General features: G+C 39.6%; 1 protein-coding gene across 10 annotated transcripts in view; it reads left to right on the plus strand.

Moving 5' to 3' along the window:
* Positions 1 to 24,573, plus strand: part of CELF2 (CUGBP Elav-like family member 2) — a 547,089-nt gene that overhangs the window by 408,244 nt on the left and 114,272 nt on the right. For 9 of the 10 annotated variants that reach the window (XM_039730885.1, XM_039730881.1, XM_039730879.1 and 6 more), the window contains one exon: positions 7,270 to 7,466. In XM_039730885.1, the coding sequence (XP_039586819.1) occupies positions 7,289 to 7,466 (178 nt within the window). In that variant the 5' untranslated portion in view covers positions 7,270 to 7,288. Of the gene's footprint in view, positions 1 to 6,972; positions 7,105 to 7,269; positions 7,467 to 24,573 lie in introns of those variants that run through there. The other variant, XM_039730886.1, reaches the window with a different exon arrangement.

Consider the following 24,573-nt stretch of genomic DNA (forward strand, 5'->3'; position numbering starts at 1 on the left):
GGGTTTGCTTTGACTTTCTTCAGCCATTGAAAGGCAGGTATCTGTAACTGGCTGTTGAGCTTCTACTAGTTTCAGTTGAGTAAAATCTATAGGCTACTGTAGGCAAATCCTTCAAGATACTCAAAATAGGCCACTGTAAGTTTTATCAGCATAAACAAAACGATGCTGCCCACTTCAGACTTGTATATATGGCATGTTTAATGGTTTGCTTCTGCTAGTAGATGAACTAGCAGTGATATTTAGTTAGTTTCCAAAATAGAAGACTCTAAAAAAGACAAACCTCTTCCCCTCCCTGTTTGCTTTCTCTTCTCCACTCATTCACTCTTGTTTACATGTATTTTAACTTGTATGCATTGTTCCACTCACAAAAGCATATGCACATCATTAAGCCCTACTGCATGTTCTAAAATATAATTTGCTTAATAAAAAATAAAAAAATGATCCATACAGTAGCAGTAAGAGTTGAGATTGTCTGAAACATGCAGGACTTGGGGTTTTTTTAAAGATGTGTCTGCATGTAAGGGTTTTTTTGAAGCAGATGTAGCAGATGTACATAGCTTTTGCAAAGCTTGATTCTATGGTTCCAAGAACCATTACCCACAGCACAACATTAGAATGACATCTTTTGGTAGGTTTAAACATGTACACAAGGGGTGTCCAGGGTTTAAGTTGAAACCCCTGCCTTAAATCAAACTGGTTTGTAATAGAAGTGGTGCAGGAATGCAGAGGCTGAACACCTGAAGAGCCAACCCCCTCTGGAGGTGAATATTTAACTTTGGTGAGCAGAACTCTGAGGGCTAATTTTAGGAAGGTGAGAAGCCTTAAAGCACAAAGGAATGTATGTGCTTCAATGTGCACCTCCAGCTGAAAAGAGAACTGCATTTTAATGTAGCTCTTACTATGATTTCCTTTTGTATCCTTGATTTCTGTCTGTGATACTGGTAAGGAATCTGCATCTATACCTCTGAGAAATAACAAGTTTTATCTCAGGTGGGATCAGCTCTCTTCTGATGTTTCTCTAGTCTGTATTTTGTTCGGTACATTTTCCAATTCATATTGCCCTTAGCATCATGCAGTCTGACCTATCTGCTTGAAAGACAACTTCCCTCTGTTGCTCCTTCTCCCAGCCCAAATTTATTACCCATCAAAACATTTTCAAGGTAGGAAATTTTTTCCCCCCATATTTTCAAATATTTTTCCTCTGGGATAAAATACCTTCTTACCTTACCTAAAATTTGCAACTCAGGCATTAAACTGATTACATGTACTAAATTTGGAATTGATCAGAAAAAAAGTATTCCCTGTACTAACAGTTTTTTGCTGTGGTTTGTATGATCTACTACATGGAGAGAACTAATAAAGCTGAGCTACAAGAAATCTCTGATTTCACCAGAAAAATTCCTGTGGATTTTAAATTATCAGGGCAGTAAAAAGTAACTCATTCTCTTAAGAAAAATTACACTTTTAGAGATAATTTCTGCCAGTGTGGAGGCAACAAAACTTAAAACATCTTTGCATTTACCACTGAGTGCTTACACAAGCACTTGAGTATTATTAGCTACGGAGAAGAATGAAATCTGAGCATTGTATGTCAGGTATTAAAAGCCATCAGGATTTTCATGTAATTCATGTGTGTGTGAGAGTGCAAGTGCGGTTGCTCTCTGCTGGGTGGATGAAGAATTGCTCATCTCTTTGTTAAAGTCTTTATGGGGCTGTAAGATGGATTGCAAGTCTTACAGCTGCTCCGTTGTTAGCCCTGCTGATGGGTGCAGGGAAGCCTGGAGATAATTATTTTGTAGACTTTACTGCCTATGTAGAACTGAACATCCTACCATATGAGGTTTTGTTCCATTGGGCATGATGTCAGGGTCATTTAGAAATTGCTGTTTAGGTTATGTGTTACTTAATAATAATTATAACTGTTGTTAGAGTCTAATAGTTCTGCCAAAACCTACAACACACTACAGCAGAAGCAGTTAATGATTTTTGAAACATCATCTTTTCTTTGAGCTGCTTTTGAGCAAGTGTGCTGTGAAAATGCTGATGGGCTAGAAGGCATCTGGAAATAACTTTTTTCCCCCCAAAACACAGAGACCTGGTCATTTACAGCATTAAAATGTTGCATAGCTTCTTTTTCTGTTTGTCAGAGGTTCTGGCCCTTAGTTTGCTGGCCAAAATCCAATGTAGGTAATTACCTTCTGTGTCTATAAATTGCAGCCCCCTGCAGTTTTCAATTGGGTACGGTATTGTTCTACCCTTCCTGGCTGAAATTGTTGTGCGATAATGCTCCATGTCATTAAACAGCTGCCGTCTGTCACCTTACGATGAAGTCATTCCTCTCTAAACAATGAGTTTATAAAGCCCTTTTGGGTCCTTCCAGACAAAATTTGCTCGTAAACCAGCAATTATGATCTTTGGAGTACATTAAGGTGATGCTTGGCTGTCTCTCTTGACAGCAGTCAGAAGCCTTCAAACGGGTGTTGTCCCTTTTGTCACTTTGTGTGATATCCTGGCAGTGATGCCACAGCTCAGATGTAAATGCTGTTTTACTGTAAAACCTTGGTGCCTGTAAATACCTCTGCACTGTGTTGGATTTAGTTGTCATTACACTTGGAACTCGTTTTTTATCATGTTCTTGTTCTGTTGGCTCTTAGAGGGAATTCAAATATCTTATACTATGGAACATGAAAAAGGCAAATCCCCAACAAAATGGTAAAACCACAATAATAGGGTGAGGGTTGCAATATGAATTCACTAAAAAAGAACAGTAGGAAGGTACTGGGTAGGGTTAAAAACAGATTTGGCAAACAGGTATCATGTAAATCCGTTTGGTCCCCGTTAACAGCTGTTTTTCAGCACCTGACTTGACACTGGGATCATTAATGGAAATGAACGTGGATTAATGCCAAAGCTCTTAACAGTGATGAATTTAAGAGAGTCTGTTTTGATTCAGACGTTGTTTCTGAAGGCTACCTCTCTGTCCTGAGTGGGCAGTTCACTTTAGCAGTCCTGCAGTAATTAAAGATATGAATGGGAGAGACCAAGAGGGCATCTACTAGGTTTTTTCTGGTACTCCTGCTGAAGCAGGAGGGATATTAAAACAATCTCTAGCTCCTCAAGAGTGGCCCTGTCAGCTTGCTGAAATGATGGAATGGTAGTTAGGTTATTAGAAGAAAAATTGGCACAAATTGAGAGAGAGGATGCTCTGGCAGCAACCACAAGCAGCCAGCGACTCAGTGTCTTAATCTCTGCCCTTAGGCTGCTCTCTATGATACAGATGACACCTTGTCAGTGAAGATGATGTGCTGGGTCACCCCTGAGTCCAATGGGCTAAATTTGCCATGGAGGGAAGGATTGCTACAGCTTTTCTTTCTTTCTTTCTTTTTCTTTCTTTCTTTCTTTTTCTTTCTTTCTTTCTTTCTTTCTTTCTTTCTTTCTTTCTTTCTTTCTTTCTTTCTTTCTTTCTTTCTTTCTTTCTTTCTTTTTTTTCCTTATTTCTTTCATCATCATTTGGGTGCTGACAGTAAGTACCAAGAAATCTCATTCTCATTAGTGTCCCCTAGATACAGCTATCTCTGTATACTTGTCCTTTCAAGAAATAGTCCTAAGCTTTCACAAGGCTTGCTTTGCTTCCTTCTGGAAGGTTTACATGTAGTTTCCCTTTTGTCTTATTACTTCTTGGGTACAGGAGAAGGGAAGATGGGGGAAGGAAGAAGCCACTTCCTCTGAGAGCCACTGTGTTGGCAATGAGAAAGAAGCAAAAACCCTACAGCTGTTAGCAGCCAAGAGGTCTTAGTGCAGAGCAGTAATGTCCATTGGGTGAAGATGAAAGCTGGGAGAGGATAAGGGAATTCATCTTAGAAGAGATCATTTGCAAAGGATCAAGCATATTTGGCTGGATTTTGTATGGACCCAACAAGTTCTGTGACAAACTGAACATTCGGGCAGGTGTGGTGTATAATTTTGTTCCTCAGTGGATCCTTCCAGTGCACTTCAGGGATCAGATCCATAGAATCTATAAAATAGGTGGTTTTCCCCCAATGTTATCTCTCTGCTGATTTATTCATTTGTTCATTTTGTCTGCACTGGCTCTAGTCCTACACCAGCTGCCAAAGCTGGGTGAGGATACTACTGCAAGTGTCATTGCTGCAACAGTGCTCATGAGCTCCTCAAAATCCCAACAGTGAGACTTGGATTCCCACTCTGAGGTATCTGGGAGCCTTGGTTTGCACTGAGATCAAAGGCAGTGCAGTTTAGGAAGAAGCCCAGCTGTGTTTGTAAAAATGAGTGCCCTCTCTGTGGCCTGAACTTGTCTGTCAAACCGCCAAAATGTTGGCAGCTCAGTCAAGTCCCTACCTTGTGGTATAAAAGTATTTTAAAGAAAAGCCTAAATTATGCTTGGCTTTTCCCTAACTCTGCAGGAGTTAGTGGATTGACAGAGCTGTCAATGGATGGTGGAACTTAGTTTGGAGAAGTTTTAATGACTTACTCAAGTTAATGCAGGCAGTGAGTGACAAAACCTGTCCCCTGGAGCTTTGCATCATAGTGTATGGTACTGATGCCTTGAGTCAGAGCTTTTAACCATCTTCAGCCAATAAAGCATTTAAAGAATATGATCAATGTAATTCAACTTTGCTCCCAACAAAATAAAAAAAGGGCTTAAACGTTTTGTGCAATTAGAAGAAAGCTTGGCCTGTGCCTAAACCTTTAGCTCAAAGCAAGAACTTGAAGCTAATAAGGCCATTAACCTGAGAAAACAGGTGTTAGTGTTTGGCTTTGTGCTTTCTTAAAAAATTGGCTGATTAGCAATGGAAATTGTGGGGCTCTTGGTGGTAAAGGTGGTTTTGGTAAAGGAAAAGGCAAAGGAATAAACTTGTTATTCTTTATTAAACATAACCCTAGCTGTAATTCTGGGCTAAGTAGCAATTGTGTATGGATTTCTTAAAGAAGGGATCCAACAGAGAGAACAGATGAAGGGCATAATTTAAAACTGAACTCAATACAAACAACACAGAGAATAAATGAAGTGAAAAGTCAAGCCAATTTATGAAAGAAAATAGTTGACCAAGCCCAGGGCAGAGCTGGGAGCTTAACTAAACTTCTACCTTTTCTTTCAAAATAACATATAAGCGTTTTCCACAGTTATTTTAAGCTGTGGGTCAGGGATTTTTCAACCTCCCTAGTAGGGAGGCTGTTTGACACATTGGGTTTTATGTAGAGGAATAGGAATTGAAAAGAAATAATTGAGTGATTATTTAGAGGTTTAAGTGTCACATATGTGCCTACTGCTCCATGAAAGTCTTGAAAGTTGTTCCCATGAAGTTTCACTCAAGTGAGTCAGTCATGGTTTTTCTGTTTCTTGGCAATTTTAAGGGGGTGGTTGTTGGGATGGATGGCTTGATTTAGCCAAGCCAAGGGTGAAGTGTTGTCACTGTATGGAAATGCAGTTTCTAAGGCCTGGAGAAGTCACAGTTCCTGCAGGTGAACTTATGACCTACAGAACTTATTCATAATGAAGAGCATTTACAAGACAAGATATTTGTACATGAGATGTAATGTAAAAGTTTGGACCAAATCTTGGAGTCTCTTACTCAGGCAAGATTCCTGTTAGAGTAGATAGGAATTTTAGCCATTTATGAGAGTGATAAATGCTGTTGTCTGCTGAACCGTGTTGAAAGCACTTCACAAGGGATGATCAAACTTCTTGCTGGTGCTGTAAAATGTGCCTTTAGTATAACTTTCTCCTTCTTGCCTGTAAGCAGGGAAAGTGCTAAAGTTAATACGGACATATTAATGTGAATTATGCTTTCAAGGAGATGAAACACATGGAACGAAATAATTTGTCTTCACACAGGTTATAGCTGTGAGACAGGGGAATTGCACAGGGTTGTTTTCTTCTTGCCACTCTTAGATTTTTTTTTTTCCACATGTAAAATATGATTTTCATCTGGTTGTGCAGATTCTGAGCTCTTCCAAGTCCTCCGGTGGGCATTCACTCCTGAACAATCATCAAACAGAGAAATTCTAATTAAAGCCAAGTTTTTTTGAAAGTGGCAGGTGGCTCTGAAATGCCTGAATTCTGCCGTGATCAGCTTCTGACATTGCTGCATACAGGCCATTTGCCCCCTCTCCCTGGTGGAAAGATGGGGGGATGCTTGAAAATTTATGCATCATTAGTGTTCTTTCTTGAAACTGAAACATCCAAAAATCATCAGCACTTTTGGAATTTCTAGCCAAGTAATTAGTTGAAACTACTGTCCTTAATTATCAATAATGCAAGGGGGGGAGGGGGGAGGAAGTGATGTATTTTTACTTTTGTTCACTATTTAAAATTATGTACTTTCTGTGTAAGAGTATGAATTCTCCTAAATCATGATCTATCATTTGTCTCTCTTATCAGATTATTTTGTTCCAAAGTTCCCTGCAAATGTGTGATTGTTTTGAATTTGGATTTAGGATGTACATCTGGAGATCAGATAGGCTAAGAATTTACAGGGGGTGAAAGTGTTCAAAAATTTGATCTCCTTTTACAGGGCAAAAAAACTTTCTGAAGCAGCATTTTCATTTCCACAACGATGTAGGCAGTTTTGTCACTGCCGTCTCTTTTTGATTTGTGCTTTTTTTTTTTATGGCAGCAATAAACACTATGCTTTAAACTGGGTCTCTCCAGACTGCTTTTCCTTTTTAAAGAGCGTAGGCAACTAATCGGCAGCAACCAGCCACATAGCTGGAGTGTTTTCCATTCTAGGCAATATCAGACTAATTTGATGCACACATGGATGCTTCACACAATCTGCAGATTCATCGCTGGCATCTTGCATTAGTCATCTGACAGATTGCCAAGTGTTTCATACTCCTTTCATGTGACTTTATTACAAAACACACACACACATAGACACACGCACTGCCTGGTTTCTGCCAGTAGCCAGTTCAGTGAGAATTCACTGCAGTTCTGTTTACAACAGCCATGGAGAGAAATCTGCACTTATTTGCCACTATCCTCTACTTTAAAATGCAGAAGTCCTGGGTTGTGTTGTGCCGCTCTCATCTTATATAATGACATTAAGCAGCAGCCTGCAGAGAAAACCAGACTCAATGAAAAATGTAATAGCATTGTTTTTTGTTTGAAATACTTATGCTATTAATTAAACACTGATTTTTTTTTTCTGCTTTGTGCCAATTGACATCATCTTCTGCATCTAGTCCACATAAAAACTGCGTAGTCTCCTAACTTGTCTTCTCTTTTTAATCTCCTTTTCCACTTTCTAGTAACGGCACAGCTAACAAGATGAATGGAGCTTTGGATCATTCAGACCAACCAGACCCAGATGCCATTAAGATGTTTGTTGGACAGATTCCCCGTTCGTGGTCAGAAAAAGAATTAAAAGAACTTTTTGAGCCTTATGGAGCTGTCTACCAGATTAATGTTCTCCGAGACAGAAGTCAGAACCCTCCCCAAAGTAAAGGTACAGTAGCAATGCTCTCTTTGCTTTCAGTTTGCTTGTTTTCCCGATGATCTTGCTTGCCTTCAGCATTTCCAAAGAGGTTTGCAGCTGGGCTCTCAGTTTTGTAGTATGCTGTGTTGAGCTATGCAGCAGTCCTAAGAGGAGAGGACTCATGAATCCTATCGAATATTGCCTTCCTCCTTTTCTTAAACTGAAGTTTAATTGTCTTTTATCTGGAAGTATGCATTACAACTGTGCAAAAAATAAGAAACTATCGCTCTCCTTGTTTAAATTATTGTTGCCAAAAATGTGGAAACCTGAGAGGTTGCTTCCCAGGATTCACTCATGAAAAATATAATTTTCTATTTCTTTTCATTTCCTCTCTTTGCACCCCAGGTGGGAAATATTTTAAGGATGCAGAAGGGAAAAATTAAGGTGGTGGGTTCTTGCCACATCATTGCTCCAGCAGCAATAAAAATTACAAATAGTCACCCTGCCCTTTTTCCAAAATCTGGTTTTTTTCTGCAGTCATGTTGGCACTGATATTGTTCTAAATGAAAGGGTTAGTTTTCCTTCCTGCATTTTTTCTATACACACATGAAGTATTTGTTCCTAACTATATTCCTTCCTTTCACTACATATATCTGTGCAAATTTAGGTACGTGATGAGAGTTTTGTGCATTATAGCTGTTTAAGTGTGACACGTGCTTAGGTGTAAACTGAAAGTGAGTATTTTGGCTCACAGAATGCATTTTCCTCCCTACCTAGCTGTATATTTTCATTCAGGCTTGGTACGTGAGTGCGTTGCTACCGTTAGAAATAATTAGCGTAGCTCAGAGGCAGAGCTGGATGTGCATGTGTGTGCCTGGCTGTAAGGTTGCTAGACACTTATTCCTTCTTACTGCACTCCTGCCACTGACTCTAAAAACCTTCAGAGCACACATGCCATAGAGAATATCACAGAATGATTTTGTGGGTTCCCAGCAAAGTTAACAAAAACAGCCCTCGCTGGAGATGAGAGGTGCCTGCCGTTGTGGGAGGCACACAGCTCAGCCTCGGGTGCTCCTGTGCTTTTGGGCAAAGCACTGCCAAGGCTCAGCATATCTCCATTTTCTCCTGGTACTGGATAGAGGAACCTCTCACTGCCTTCTTTTTGCTGCCCAGTTTGAGCAGTCAGATGCATAGACTGACCATGGTTTATTTTGGGTTGTTTGCATCTCTCAGTTCTGGTTAAAGGACTTGGTGCATTGATCTCACACCAGTGTCAGGGAGGGAGTCCAGCTCACTGTACCTTCCTGCTAATCAAGTGTTTGTACTGGATCACTCTTCCACTTCCCCATCCCTGGAAGTGTTCAAGGCTATATTGTGTGAACCACCTCCTCTAATGAAAAGTGTTCCTGTCCGTGGCAAGAGGGCTGGAGTTAGGTGCTCTTTAAGGTCCGTTCCAACCCAAAGCATTCCATGATCCTGTGATTCAGAAGCAGAAGGTATTTCTGGTTGGAGTGTTTCAGTGTAGTTCTGCTTCCAGCCCATACCCCCACCTCATTTCCCAGGATTGATGTATTGTAGCATGTACTCCCCTACTGTGTTAGCACAGAGCCCTCACCAAATGTCTTTTTCTTGTAATGCTGGATAGGAGAGCATTAAGAGGTCAAACAACTGGATTTTCTGCAGTCCAGGCTGCTATGGATGAGCAAACTCCTCCTTAGTTTAAATCACTAAAATGCTGAACTTTGAGACTTGTCCATCTGGAAGGAGCTGATTCCTGGGTCACAGCAATGCCTTCCCACTAAGCAGTAAATGAAGTGAGAATGATATTGTGGTTAGACAGAAGAAACCCATTGATACCCATTTCTGGGAATCACTATACCTGTCCATCAGGCAGCTGGAAGGCATAAGGATGAAGCATAGATCATGCAAATCATTGTAGACTAATTATCAATGTTTGTAATCCCCATATACAATATTCTTTTTGAAAGGTGGCTGGGTTTTGGGGATGCTTTTTGCTTGGACTCTTTTCAGCTATGCAGAGATTATGCTTGTCACTTCAGGCATTATGTGTTAATTAATGAGTAAATGAAATTAATCCTGAAGATAGGCAGAATCACCTTCAGACTTACTTTTCTCTGGCACCAGCAGCAAGCTCCTCTGGTGGTCAGCTTTTCCCTCGGAAGCTTTGGGGGAGTGTATCTCCATGCTGGCTCTATCCTTCCTCCTGGCTGAATCTGCCAGTAAGGTTGCTAAAAACCTCTTGAGTTTCTTGTGGATATCTCTTGGCTAGGAATGATCTTTATTTTCTTAATCCAGTTGCACAAAGGATTCGGTGTGAGAGATTATTAAGAATGCTAGAAACAAACAGAAAATTGCCTTGAGAAACATCCTACAGTCTTCTTTTAATCACAATGCATGACAAATACTTCACCTATACTATCTAATAGGCATTTAAAAAAGAAACTGAATTTTCATTTTTTGTTTGGAGGTCATAGAATCATAGAATATCCTGAGCTGGAAGGGACCCACAAGGATCACAGAGTCCAACTCCTGTCTCTGTACAGGACAACATTAAAAATCACGTGTGTGATGTGGAGTGAAATTCTATGCTCCTCTTCTGTGTAAATACCCACACAAAACAACCATTTTTATTTAATTTGAGCTGGATGGATTTGGGTTGTGCCAGGCGTTTTTCTGCTTGCTGACCCTTTGTATCACCTCCAGTTTTGTAGAGCAGTCCATCAAAGGGACCTCATGGTTGGGTGAGGAAGAAAAAAAGTCAGCTTTTCATTTCATTGCATGATTGTGACTCTGTGTAAGGCAGAACATTCACAGCCTGGTGTCACACAGAAATTTTTTTCTGAATATGCTGCAAGCCATGAGTTGTAATGACAGGAATGCAAGTTGGTGTTACTACACCACACAGGGGAAGCAGTTAGTTTTTCCTCTTTAAAGAAAAGCATTTTGATTTTTGAAAGATTTCTCTCTTCTCAGGCAAGGGTTGTGTATTTCTGTGAGCTTGGCCAAAGGGGCTCCTCTAATTTGGACCGAGTTTTTTCTCTGATGAACTGTTTATGAAGCTGCAATCTGAGTCTCTCCCAATTCTGTCAAAAATAACCATAGGCTGCTTCTCTCTCTCCTGCTGTTATTCAGACTGTCTTTCATACCCTCCAACGACAGACGGCCTAGTTCATGTCTTTCCTCCTCTTTTGTATTGCTTGCCAGCTCTGCAAAGCTGAGGCTGGAGGAAGACAGGTAGAAAGCCAAGTTTACCTCACTCTGGAAAACCAGAGGAAAGCCATCTTAATTCCACAGATATATTGATACTACTGCAAACGCTGAAGCTTGGCTTTATTAATTGGAAACTTCAGGAATAGCTGCATTCTAGGAAATTCCTTATCCTTTCCAGAGCTTGCATTTCTCTGCTTCTTTTGGATGTGTGAAAGAGCTCAGCAAAGTAATTTGACTTCGTTTTTATATTTTGTTGTTTTGTAAGGCTTTTTCCTCTTTCTGCAACAAAAGAAATCCAGGGCATTAGGTAAACTAAATACAAAAAGACCACAAAAAACAAAACAAAGTGAAACAAAGGGAAAAAAAAAAACAAACAAAAAAAACCACAAAATAAAGAAAAAACAAAAAAAACCCCAATCAAACAAAAAAAAACACCCCAAACAACAAAACCTCAAAACAACAGGGCAGGAAATTCTCTACCACTGAAATAAAATGGCACTTTTGGCTTCTGGGGGCTGAGGGGATTCGAAGTCTCGGCAGATCATCCCTCTCTGTTCCCAATCTAGCTTGCTCCCTTTATATAATTTATTCTGGGTGAATAGATGACTTTTTTCCAGGGTGCTTGTTAAAAAGAGCTTCTCTAATACCTCAAATGCAGCAAGCTCTGTGTGAAGGCAGCATACACTGCCACCAAGATCTCTCTTCCTCCCCACTGTTTTCCTAAGCCGGAAAGATTTCCTTGGCTACTTCGGTTTTGAAGTCCAAGTGCTGAAGCAAGCAGATGGCACAGGGCTACTTTTGTCTTTTGAAATGCAGCAGAAGAGTCTTGGGCCAGATCCACTATGTCCTTTTGGCACCTTGCCTCTGCTTCAATACCTGATAATTCTTGGAGGGATCAAGGTCCTCTAAACCAGCTTTGTGAGCCTGAATCTCTTTGTGCTGCCGTAGTAATCACACTGCAGAAAGCAGGGAGAGCCACCTGTGTAACAACTGACTCCGTGTTTCCTTGAAGCCTTTTACAGACCCTTTATCAGATTAGAGGGAGGCTGCTGAGTGAACAAGGATGTGCTGTAGTTAAAGGCCAGTGTTTATTATTATCCTATTTAACATGGTAATTTAAGTCTACTGGGAAGCAAGCGGAGGAATCTGATAATGAGGCATTCATCTGATGCATACAGGAGAGACCAGGTGGGCCAGGAGGTGTATAGGTATACATAGTTACATATATATATAAATAGAGAGATGTTTATAGGAGGTGAAAGTTACCTGGCTTGCTTGAGCACTATTTCAGCCTCAGTTTAGCCCTTCCAAAATAGTCTGGTACAGTAGGAGCAAAGGGATCTCAGGCAGTCCTGCACAGCAGCAGAGCTGTGGCACTCACTTTGTCACACATTGCCATCCCGAGTGTCCTAACCTGCAGCTGAGACCAGCTGCTCCTTGTTCCTTGACTTCCCCTATGACACCACACACAATGCTCCTTCAGGCACTTTCAATACATTGTGTTTGGCAAAACTGTTTTAGATGCTCTTTAAAAGCTCCTTTCAGCCAGAACTCCAGGAGCCAGGGTTTCTTACACTTCATGTCTTATTCTGTGTTTTGAATGCTCTCAGAGGCCCATGTGAACACTGTTTAGCTTTTGAGATCAGATGAGCTGCACCTTGAGCACATTTGCTGTTGAAATGGCAGGATATGTGCCCACAGCCATTGTGCATGTGTATGTTAGACTAAATTTTGGTGATGGTGCCTGACAGATATTTTGTTACTATGCAGACTTGAAATCTTTTCCTGCACTGTATTAAAAAGTGCCTTGCATGTTATTTTTTAGCAGGTGCATTGTACACTATAAGGAGTTCCAGACAACAAAAACTGGCAAAAGCCAGATGTCAGTAAATATAAGTACAATGGGGAAGAAGAGTGAAGGATAACTTAAAGTTTAGTTTTTACCTTGAAGTTTCTGACTGTAGGGCGTTTAAATTTAAACCTTAAGGAATCTTAAATCTATAATTTTAAATGGGTTGTAAATAGCATTATAGAACATATTCCAGATGTGAGCTGATTTTTAGAAAAGATAATTCTTACTCAACAAATCTGATGGAGTTTTTCAAGAAGTTTCTGTGAAAGCGGACAGGTGTGAAATCATCTATATAAATCAAGCTGATTTCCCAGGGGCATTTCACAGAGTGTCACACAGGAGACTAATCCATGCAGTTGCTGGTGAAGCAGAGAAGGACCCATTTCCAAATGGGGAAAGGAGCTGGATAGATGATCGAGGGCAGATTAGAATGGGGAAAGGTTACGGGCCAGGAGAAGAGAGGGGATGATGATTGGAGAGCAACAGGGACTGTTATTGGAGATCAATACTTTTTCACTCTCTATGTAAATGGCTTTGACAGAATGAACCACCAACTTGTTATCCAACTTTTTGGATCATGCAGAAGGGACTAGATGGGGGAAAAGCCACCTGATAACCTGGAGAAAACAATCAAACACAAAGAGATTCTGCTGTATAAAATGAACCATGAGCAAGAAGAGTAAATTTTATTTTGAGTGAACACCTGTGTTGAGTGAGTGTATTTTTCAAAGATTTGAGAGCAGGAGCAGATTTGAAGAGTGCACATATCATAAAAGGACTGAGATGGTATTTTGTATCTGTGTGGTCAAAAAGGCACAGAAAATGCGAGCTGTATAAATGGAAGCATTGAATAGAGCCTTCAAGGAAATACTGCACCGCTTAAAGAAGGATTTTTTTAATCATGTTTAAACTACAGTTACCAATATTTAGTACCATTCTATAGAAAAGGGCAGAGGTCCAGAGAAGAGCAGCATGGTTTTGTATGAAGTCAGGAAGGGTTGAGCCATGGTGAAAGGTCTACAAAGGTTAACTTGTAAAGGGCTTCAAACATTGACGTACAAGAAAGCTAAAAGGGGAAAAGCTGAGGAAGAATACAGGACTGTACCTTGGTTTGGAAAGGAAAAGTTGTAAGGGGATACAATTGAAGTTTCTGCAGTATGTTGAAGTGCATACCAAAGGCAGGAATAGATAAGCTCTTTCAATTAATATTAAACCCAGGGACTGCACAGCACAGACTTAAGACTGAGGAACAAGAGGCCAACAGTAAAAAATTTGACTTCTCAGCTCAAACTTTCTTCCTCTACTTGCAGAGTAGAGAATGTCTTCCAGAAGAAGCAGTGAGAAGAGTTCCAAAAGAAACTTTCCTTTTGCTTGTTTCCATTTAGTGTTCTGAAAGAATGCATCTGGAACAGGATGTGACACGACTGCTCCCCGTGTCCAAGTGCAGTTTCAGCCCATAAACAGGACAAGGTGCCAAGCTGTCAGTGGCTTAGCCATGTGCAGCACCAAGAAGGACTGAGATTGGTGTTCCCTGATATTTTTGCATTGCTTTGAAGAGAGGGAGCAGATCAGGGTAGCATCCCATTGCATACTTGACTGCAACCCCATTGCCCACTTAAATCAGTCTCACTGTATATTCCCTTCTTTGACAATGGCAAGAAAGTCAGCCCCTGTGAAAGCAAAAAATATCACAGCAAACCCAACCCAGCCAGAGCAGAAGTAATGGAAGATATTTGTAAAGACCCTGTAACAGGAGCAGGGGGCTGTGATTGCAGAATGGGAAGACTAGAGGATGGTGGGGGGGAGTTGGGTAGAGGATTTTTCAGTTGTGTTATTTAAATATAGAGGTAGCACAGAAACCTTTCTTTTAGCCTTGTTTCTGAAGTTCCTGTATACAGTGTGTGAATGACTGGAGCAGAATGGAGCTATTTTTATTTTTAGGCATCTATTCCCTTCCTATTTTTATGGTATTTATCACAGTGGGAACTGGGTCCAGAAATGAGGACTCTAGGTATTGCTGTAAGAAGTTAATAAAAATAACACATCTCTGAGGGATTAAAGTAGATCACTTTGGGGCTCATTGGCTGCAGTTTTGTAGCAGCTTAACTATGATTTACAACTGCATATGAATTTTAAAAAGTAAGCTAAGACTGTATAAGCACATTATTAATTACATCTATGAAGAAAAAAAAAGTATTAACTTTAACTACATGAATATTTTTAGTTAATTTGATAGAAAACCCATGTACAGACCAACCATAAGAGGAGCAGGACTCCATATTCCAGTTGTAGTTCTTTCTAATGTTCATGTCTGTTAAACACTTGGGGGGAAGGCAAGTTCAGTAAAGGGGTGTTTGAAAAGGAATTTTTGAGTTTCAGTTCAGGCGCGCTATAACGTTGACAACTTCAGCACATCATCCAGCATTTATTTATAGAATATTTTAGAACAACTTTAAAAAAGAGTCCTGAATCTTCATAAAATATGAATGTGTTATCTGTTTTTTGTAATGACATCACTTCATTGGGGAAAAAACCCACATAGGCAGGCAGTTAAAACAGCCTGAACTGCCAGTAAAATTGAAAAAAAACCAAATTGCTTTGTTGAATGTGAATAGTATGCCAAACCTCAGTTTCTCAAATATATAATCTCAAAGGAAAAAAAACTGTAATGCATGGAAAAATCTAAGTCAAGTCATGCACACACTTGCACACAGGAATTAATCAATAGATATAATACTCAGACAAAAACACAGACGTGTTTTAAGTATTTTCAAGATTGCTGCCTACATTTAAGATATATACATCTATAAAAGTGCCAGATACTGTCAGTTTGATATTTATGGTATCCAGTGTCTTTAGTTGCCTATTAAAGCTGACATCAATGAGATTTGACCATTTTATGATGTTATGGCATTGAAATTCTTTCCTCCTCCAATCTTCTGTTACGTGAATAAACACACTATTTATCTACTTGTCACATAAAAAATTATGTGAGTTTTTGTTAAAAGACAAAGGCTTCAAAACAAACCACAGAGCCCTTCTCTTGTTATGTAGTGTTTCTTATTCTATTCTGTTCTAGTGTCAAGATCATTTGCTCCTAACACGGAAGGAGATTTTCCAGAGGATGTAGGGACTGGTCTGAAATCTTCACACAGTTTGGCAAGGATCTCAAAGGAAGAAAACATTTGACAACTGAGCAGTGTCAAAAATGAAGTGTAATTGGGAAGCAGCCTTATGAGCATGGATTTTGAGTGTATTGCAGTTTCCAAATCTCTAATTTCCACTGCAAAAGCAGCGGTTTATTGCTTTTATCTTCTGTTCCTTTCACCCCACTAAAATCAGTCACAGGTGCTTGTGCACATATATGCACAAATAAATAATAGCCTAAAATTAAAACCCACATTTCAGGAAGATTTCCTCGTTAAAAGATAGAAGGAGAGACTCCAAGGCACTAAGAATTTCTGTCATTGCTGAGATGATGTGAGAGACATAAATATTACAATGAAGGGTCACAATAAAAAGCTAAAGACCACATAAAACATTTTAGCATAAATATGTCATCAATTGTGCTAATTCTTAACATGATATTTAAACCCCAGGAGGGCCTTGAAAGGATGTCTGCTATTCTTTATAATTTTGAAATGAATTAAAAGCAGATATGTATAGCATGTATAGCAGTGTAAATTAATTACTATTTCATTACTTCCATCTTCCCTGCACCAGACCATGTCAGCCTGTATTTTTTTGTGGGATCAGGGTATCAAGAGGGCAGATTTGGGCTTATTTTGGGTCTGGCAGGACCCACAACATCCTCAGTGATACAGATGCTATAAAAGGATGTGCTGTGCCAGTTACAGTATTACTCTTTTTTTAAGACATTGGTTTCATAGTGCACTGTAACCATCAGCGTATTTCAAAAGAATAGCAAATAACTCCCCAAGGATAAAGTCTGGTAGTGGCTTCTAAGCCTGGTTTGAGCTTAACTCAAGCCAGTGAGCTGTGGGTGGAAGGCTGTGTATGCCATATAAATCTCCTGGTCCATCTGTCTTGGGAAAGAATGCATTTTCAGGAATCTGTGTCTTTCTAATTGCTTATAAAAACACTCTGAGACAAGCCAGTGAATAAATTAAATTTGAATGTTTCCAGTGGATCTTTTCAGTTTCTCACTGAACCTAATTACTGTCTAATCTATGCCCATGAGTATGCAGTTTTAAGTGGGACGTTAGACTTCCACTCTGCAGATTAAACTCTGTGGTGCATAAATTCGTTATTATTTGTGTAAGAGAAAACTTCAGTGTCTACTACCTTGTGGTTTTAATTTAAAATAACTGCTGCATCCAATTCAGGCATTCTTTTAGAGGACTAAGAAGAGCTGTAAAGAGGTGGAAGATGTTTTCTAATAAACCGTGTCTCTTATTCACCCAACTGAATTGGGAAAATTTATGTTTCAAACAGTAATTAAACTCTCCTCATAGCTCAAGATGTCATGCCTTCAACTGCAATTTTAGGGAGCTGTACCACAATAGGGAGTAGATTAATATAATGTACTGCAGGAAACTTTTTGCTGCAAGGATGAGTGTGGCACCGTAAGGAGCACGGCTGCTGCTTCAGCCAGACATCTCCAAGTGTTTTGCAAAGGGAGACAAATAGCATCACTCCATTTTTACCAGCTGGAAGAATTGAGATACAGAGGCCTGGGGGGACTTTTCCCAAATTTTTTGAGTCACTTTGAGCAGGCAGAGAATGATGTCCTCTCTGTGCTGTGTTGTTTTGCCTAAATCAAATGCGCTCCCTTTCTTTTCAGTGCATGAATCCCTGAGCTGGTTGACACAAAAATTTTGTTATGTTAACACTGCCCAGGTGAGATCTGCATTAGTTTATTCACATATTAATCGGATCTGATGAGAACTGCAGTTACAAAACAAGTGTGGAGCAGACCCAAAGGCACCGGCTCTCACTCTTCCTGTGCTACTCCTAATTAATGCAATGAGTCTTAAACAACAATCTTCCTTTATTATTTGCAGATCATGGGATATAAAAATCATTGTAGATTTAAAATGGACTATATTAACTGAAGTAATTCCACTAGGACTTGAGTTTCTGTAGTGAAAATTGTTGTGTTGTCTCTGGCTCAATTAGATTTTTCTCAGTGTCAATTTTAATTCACTTCACTAGAGTGTGGGGGAACTCTCAGTGGAAGGGAAAATGTTGCTTCTGAATGAGAGCCTCCTGTAGCCCACATTTTATGTAAGAGTTTTAAAATGCTTCACAGTCCCACGTTCTCCCTTGAACGTCTGCTATTGTGTGCCATAACAGCTGAACAAAATTGCTTGGCGTTTCTTAATGTGGCAGGCATCTGAGTCTGAGCAGGAGGAAGGAAATGGGGAAAGTAGGGCCCTTGGTCCCTCTTTTTATTTAATATGAAAAAAAAAAAAAAATCTTGATGACCCTTAGTGTCTCAAATAAACGTGTCAAATCTTCCCCACCCTTCCACACACCTGCCCATGCACAGAGAAGTAAAAACTAGGCAGCAGGGTTTCCTTTTGCAGTGCTGAGCTCAGGACAGAGGTTGAGTGGCTTCAGAAGTTGTTTTTTCCCCTTTAGATTTGGTATTTCCCTCCTCCCATGGCTGTCAGCACTTCAGTGTTCATTGCTTGGTTATTCTCTGCTTGGTGCAGAGTGACCCAAAATCACTATCTCTTCTCTGTTTCAAAGGATAAAACTGGGTAAATCTTTAAGATGTTTCTCATTGTGAGAAAGAGAAGACAAGAAAAATAACTTATGATAGAACTGTCAAGGAAGGTTTACCCAAGACAAGGGCCTGAAATGTCCACTGTGGATAGGTAGGGTGTTCCAAAATGCTCTTTTCCATCATGTTCATCAGTTTTCTCTTCCTATCTCTATACTTGTCCTTCCCATATTTCATATTAAGTCTCAAGACTTTTGATTTATGGGTAGTTATGCACACGCACTGAAGTTTTGCTTTGTGCTTGGGTGGGTTTTAATTTGTTTGCTAGGATTTTTTGTCTGACACCCTTTTTCCAGTTTTGTAAGTGATTGAGACAACTTTCCAGTACATCACTGGGCTACCCTTAGGAAAACAGCTGGGACTGTCACCAAAACCAGTCTGCTGGATCAATGGATGTGAACCTCTTTTCTGATTCAGACAGAAAATGATGCCAAAGTGGTTGCTCAAGTGCCCCATAGTTGTTATTAATTTAATGCCAGCTTGTGTATGAAAGGTAAATATGAAATTGTCTCCATGGAGAACACATTCATGTTTTTCAGAACAGTGCAAAACACTTTATGAAAATTCAGGTTTCCAAGTGTGTCATCTCCCAGCATTTTTATTTCCAACAGTTTTAGCTTTTCTTCCCAGTTAGCATGTGATGCCTTTCTGTGCTGTGTTACTTGCTAGTTCTCACTTGGGCATATATTGAGTTAAAAGGTGCTGTGTGGAAGTAGGGAATTATTACTATTACTATGACTATTATTATTATTATTATTATCGTCATCATCATTTAGATGCTGCAGTTTAAGTAGTTAAAAAAAAATCTCAAAACTAAAGGTCAGTGTAGCTTGTAGGTTTACACATGCACAGTACAAGTAACCTTCAGAAATTTCCTCATGACAAGATAAGTGCAGCAATTATATTTAAATGAGTGCCAGAGAAAATTTCACTGTAAACTACATTAGCTGGAGAGTGTGTGCTGTAAGAGGATTTAATTGAATTAATGTTACTTACTATCAAAAGCTCCATCTAGTGTATTGCCAGGTCTCCTTATTACTAAGAATAATATTTGGCTCATAAAGACCCCTGCTCAACTAAGCACACAGTCCTGATGACTTCAGCAAGTGATTAAAATGAAAGCATTTCCTTCACTGCTTTGCTGAACAGCAGCAGCCTGGAAGCTGGGAACAGGCACTGGTGTGTGTGCAGAGCATGGAATCACCGAGCCCTTGAACAAGGCTCTTTATGGAGACCCCTCTTACCAGTGTTTTTCTGAGTGCCTAAGGCAGGTGTGCTTTTGGCATGAGTGTCCTTCCCAGCTTGGGGGTACCTGGTTTGGGTCATGGCTGCACCAGTGATGGAGCCAAGCATTGTCTGGGTGTTCAGGAGGGACTGGGGGTGAGCCACACTGGGCTTTGGAAGCCCTCCACAAATAACAGCAGTGATGGCAGGGGGATTTCATTGAATAATCCTGGTGGTATTTTTAATGGTGTTATTCATGCAGGACTCTCAGTCTTGCATTATACCACAATGAGATCCAGAGAGGTATTTGGTGTGCCTTCCTACATAAAAGCAGAAATGCAAATGAACTGCATTTATATATTCACATGATATAAACAGAAAACTCAGACGCGTGGAAACACAGGGACATAGCCAGAAACATGCTTCAAACCAGGGATAAAGAGAGCCATAGTTTTCCGACACTTATGTTTTAACCATTAAGGAGAAAATGTGATATACTGGATGTTTTTGTAGAATATTTTTGAATGTCAAAATTCCCATTGAAGCCTGTGTCTTCTTTATGTTTGATATTATTTTATTTTCCTTTCACATGCATTCTCTAAAAAGAAAAGAAACCCTGAAATCTAGAAAAAAACCCCCAACCTTTTATTCTCCATTCATTCAGCAACAAAAGGAACAAAGAAAGAAGGTTTGAACCAATCTTTTATGAAAATTGGGAAACAGTAGAATAGTTTCTACAGCAACTTTCTTTATTGTTGGCTGGATCAAATGGCAAAAGTTTTTATTCAGCTACTCATATTTTAACAAGCCACATGTCACTCCTGAACTTCACCCACCCGTATTTCTGCACGTGGGTGGCATTCTGGTACAGTCAGTGAGGCACATGCCATTCAAAGGAGTTACAATCTCGTCTTTGTTTTTGTGGTGTTGTTTTGGGGGAGAAAAAGAACGAGTAATTGCCCGTGTTAACTGATGTTCATTACACGGAATTGTTCAGCTCTCTTAAAAAATCATTGATCTGCTTTTCCCCCGTGAAAGTATTCAAGGTCTCAGTTCACAAAAGAGAAATCAGCATGTAAAGCAGCAGTCTGGCAATCTGTGCTGCATGGAGCAGAGTGTCACGTTCTGTGCAGAAATGTCAGCAGAGTTGGCCATCTTAAGGAAAAAAAAGACAAATATTTAGTAAGGATGAGAAACACTATTACTGTTGCAGTCAGATATGATTTTGGGGAACAGTATGTTTAAGAGTAGGCATTTTTTTCTCATACATTTTTATGTAGTGTTCATGATTGAACAGTTGTTAGGTGACATCTGGCACAAGCTGTTCCTCTTTCTCCCTAAGTTTCAGGCTTTGTTTTGTATTTGAGAAGGATATTACAAAAGGTAATGTGGTGTCTCGTTCCCATTGGTATGGTCATGGTTTTAACTTTTGAATTAGTCCCTTGAAATAAGAGGAAGTGGGGGAAAACCACCATTTGGGCATTTTTAATAGGGAATAGGCAGTATTTAGATTTCATGGCGAGTGCCCGTGGTACGTTGTGTACATGCAGCAAGTCAAAAGTGCAGCTGCAGACCAGGGTCCATGAGCCACAGATAACAAAGGCACCCAAAATCTGGGGCTTCAGCCTTATCCACATGCTCTTATTATCATTTACTGTTTGTATTGCAGATGCATGTAACAGATTGTACAATATGCTGTACAAACAGATTGGCAGGATGATCTTTGTCCTGAAATACTGACAGCAGAGCTGAGCAAGAAGGATTGACAATGTGCCTGCACTGAGAGCTGCACAGCCCAGACGCCACAGTTTTGGACCCATGTCCTCAACAAAAGGGCTTTGTGCATCTTTGGTGAAGCAAAGGTCTGTTCTTGCTGATCTTACTGTAAAGGGCTGAAATTTTAAATAAGAATTAAAAGAAGAAAGCACAAAGATCATTAGAGAGCGCGTAGGAGAAGGGAATGTGCCTACTTCTTGCTTTTTTCCTTCTTCTTCTCATCTAACAGCATTTCTTCTACACTTGCCAGATCAAGTGTATCAAAGAAGCAGACTTTCAAACTTTGCGCAGTTGCTCCCAGTATTGGAACAAAGCCCTGCAAAAAAAAAGGCTGGGGCATGCAGGGCTGAGGCTTTGGTGACCTGACTGGGAGGGGCACTGCTCATGGAAACTCTGACGCTTTGGAAATTATAGGGAGAGCAAGCCTGCAAACTTGGCTGACTTTCACAGGCCTACCCAAACAGGAAAAATCCTAATACTTAATGCCTTTTTCATCATCCAGGGCATGCAAAGAGATCATCCACTTATGCCCTGCGTGGTTAAGAAAACCAAGAATTGCTCACTTATTTATTGGAGTAGCTAATGTGCATTTCAAAGTGCCTCAGTGTTGGCTTGTGGGGGAAGGAGGAGTGAACATTAAGATTAATTTCAATGAAAAAATTTTGTGGGAATAGTTTGTTCAGTGAATCTAGATCATCTGCAGCTGGTAGAATAACGATATAAGCCCGTTTATATGCTTTATTAAATCAATAAACCACATGAAAATGGAGGTGGTTTGGATTGTGCACACAGCTTTCAGAGGATCTTTGCTTAGGGATGAGAAATGATTTTGCCATTTAGAAACACACTTGTTTCTCTTTCATATGAAAGTGCTCTCTCACTAAAATTATTAAAGAAAACATTTTTCAATTCTGAAGTATTGCTGATATTTTGGCAGTGGCTGTGGCCAGTAGTCCAAGGGACGGGAACTGCTGAGCGCTTGGTATTTAAACAACTGGTGTTGACTTTGTGGTTAAAGAAGTTTTATTGACTGGATCAGACATAACACTTGACCCACGTGGTTTCTGCTTTGAGGTAAGACTGTTCAGAAATATGCCAAGATCCAGGAATCAGCATCCCTGGCTGCTCATCGTTGGGGTACGGTGGCCTTTGTCATAGGGGTTGGTCTCTAGAATAGGTGAAAGATTTTGAGTTCCAGGATGTAAAGGTCTCAGGTTTGGAAACCTAACTTGAATGAAAAAAACTCTGTTTTCTGCCAAATCTATGCTTATTCTGTTTAGTGCATTCCTAAATGTTTTGTCCAATTTTATTTGGAAGTGGACTATGGTACACTCTTTCCAACTCCCCCCCTAAATGCAATGATTAAATGTTTTATTATTGTACTGTAAACACACAGTCCTAACATTTTTTTTGTGTTCTCTCCCCCCATTTTATTTATTTTTTGTTGTATAATCTCTCTTCTGTGCTAATATTGATGAATGGGAGGGATGCATTTTCTGTCATGTAAAATAGTACTGGGGATAAACTCTGCCTAGGATTTTGGCCGACCCCTTCATCAGGTTTAGCTCAAAAATTAATTTGTCATTACCCAGGTGCTATGCACTAAGCTTTATTGGCATAGAGGACCACTGTATCCTGTATGTTCTTTGGAAGGAAAAAAAGTGATCATATAATCACTGAGACAGTAAACAGTCATTTCCAATCTAGTAATATTTTATATGAACTGGCACTGTATGTTGTATATCATCCATCTTGCTAATCCTTGTTCCACATTGCCTCCCACTTGAGGCCAAGAACATTACAGCTGTGCCAGAGAGTGGGTGGAAAAATAGCCTTATTATTAACCTAAGTTGAAAACATAATGGCTTTTTGAATGTCTTCATTCACAGATGCAGTCATACTAAAATATTAATACCCTTAAGTGTAGAGAAACGGGACTTTCATTTAAAATCCATTGTCCATGTGTGTTGCAAAAGGGAAAGCCTTGGTGTTGTGAATTCCCTGTATCTTTTGTTTTATATTTTATCCTTTAAATGTCAGTATTCTGTAAAAAAGGAGCCAAAATATTCTTCAGAGTCAGATTTGAGCAATGTTACTGCCATCACTAACATTGTCTTGTGGTAAAGGAAAGGGTTTCTCCAGTTTTCTCTTTGTCTTAAAAGACTGGTACTTAAATAACTGAGTGGATATTGAAACACACTTAATGACTTTTTAGTACCATGATCAAGCAGGGCTGCATTGCCAATGTCAGTGTTTGTTTAAATCTCATCCCCAGAGGGATCAGAAATATTCAAGATGCATGTGTTTTCTGGGAGAAACCATCACAAAGAGCAGAGGAGAAAACTGCAACCCTCATCTGATTAATCTTCAGAGCACCCCAGGATACCTGATTTACAAGCAGAAATGAGGGACCTAGCGGTGAAAACTGAGTAAATTTGCAGCACAGCATCACTGAAAAGGCACAGAAAAAGGAGACGATGCTCTTCTCCAGTTATAGTCGTGGTTTGCCTTTCCTAACTCTGTAATTTACTTCTGTTTATCTCTTCCCAGGTAAAATATGAATCTTCCACAAAGTTATTTAGGAGGTGTAAGAATTGTTCTTGAAGAGTATTCAGAAAAAAAAAAAAGTCTTGATTGTACTAATTCATGACAAGCATGAAAAAATGTCCCCTCTTTTAAAAAGGAAAATAAAAGGATTAAAACTTCCAGTGTATCAGGCCATGTGTTGTAAATTAGCCTAATTGTTTTAGAATTCAGAAGTGTTTCATCATTTTAAATTGGGCTTGTCTGATATTTAGTTCCACATTTTTTATAACTCTGCAGGACTAATATGTAGCCTGTTGTTGCACATGAAAAGCTTTCTTCATCCTAATTTTTAAGACTGATGGAATGAGAGGAGGTTGACAAGTGATCGCTTAGTTATCTCTGTGTCAAAGCTTATGATATGCTTTATAGTGAAAATGTGCAATATGCAGTTCCAGAAATAATTTTGCTCTATATTATGGTTTATCTTTCTGGCATACAAAATGCAACAATGAGTAATGCTGAAGTCTGATAGATGATTTCAAATTGCTTGAAATTATCTTTAAGTTTTACCTAGTAAGTCTTAGCAAGAGACAAAATATTGTACAAGAGAGGGGCCCCAATATTAACAAGTCTGCCCTCCAAGCACATCCTTATTTCCCCACATCCCATTTCATGTGGGAAAAGAAACTTCACATTTTTCGGGCATTATTTTGCAGTTTCTCTGTTGATCCACTGTACTCTGTGAATAAATAGAAGTCATCTATGAGTAGGGCTTTTTG

Source organism: Passer montanus, unplaced genomic scaffold, assembly GCF_014805655.1.
Source record: "Passer montanus isolate IOZ18808 unplaced genomic scaffold, ASM1480565v1 scaffold74, whole genome shotgun sequence".
Taxonomy (NCBI): Eukaryota; Metazoa; Chordata; class Aves; order Passeriformes; family Passeridae; genus Passer; species Passer montanus.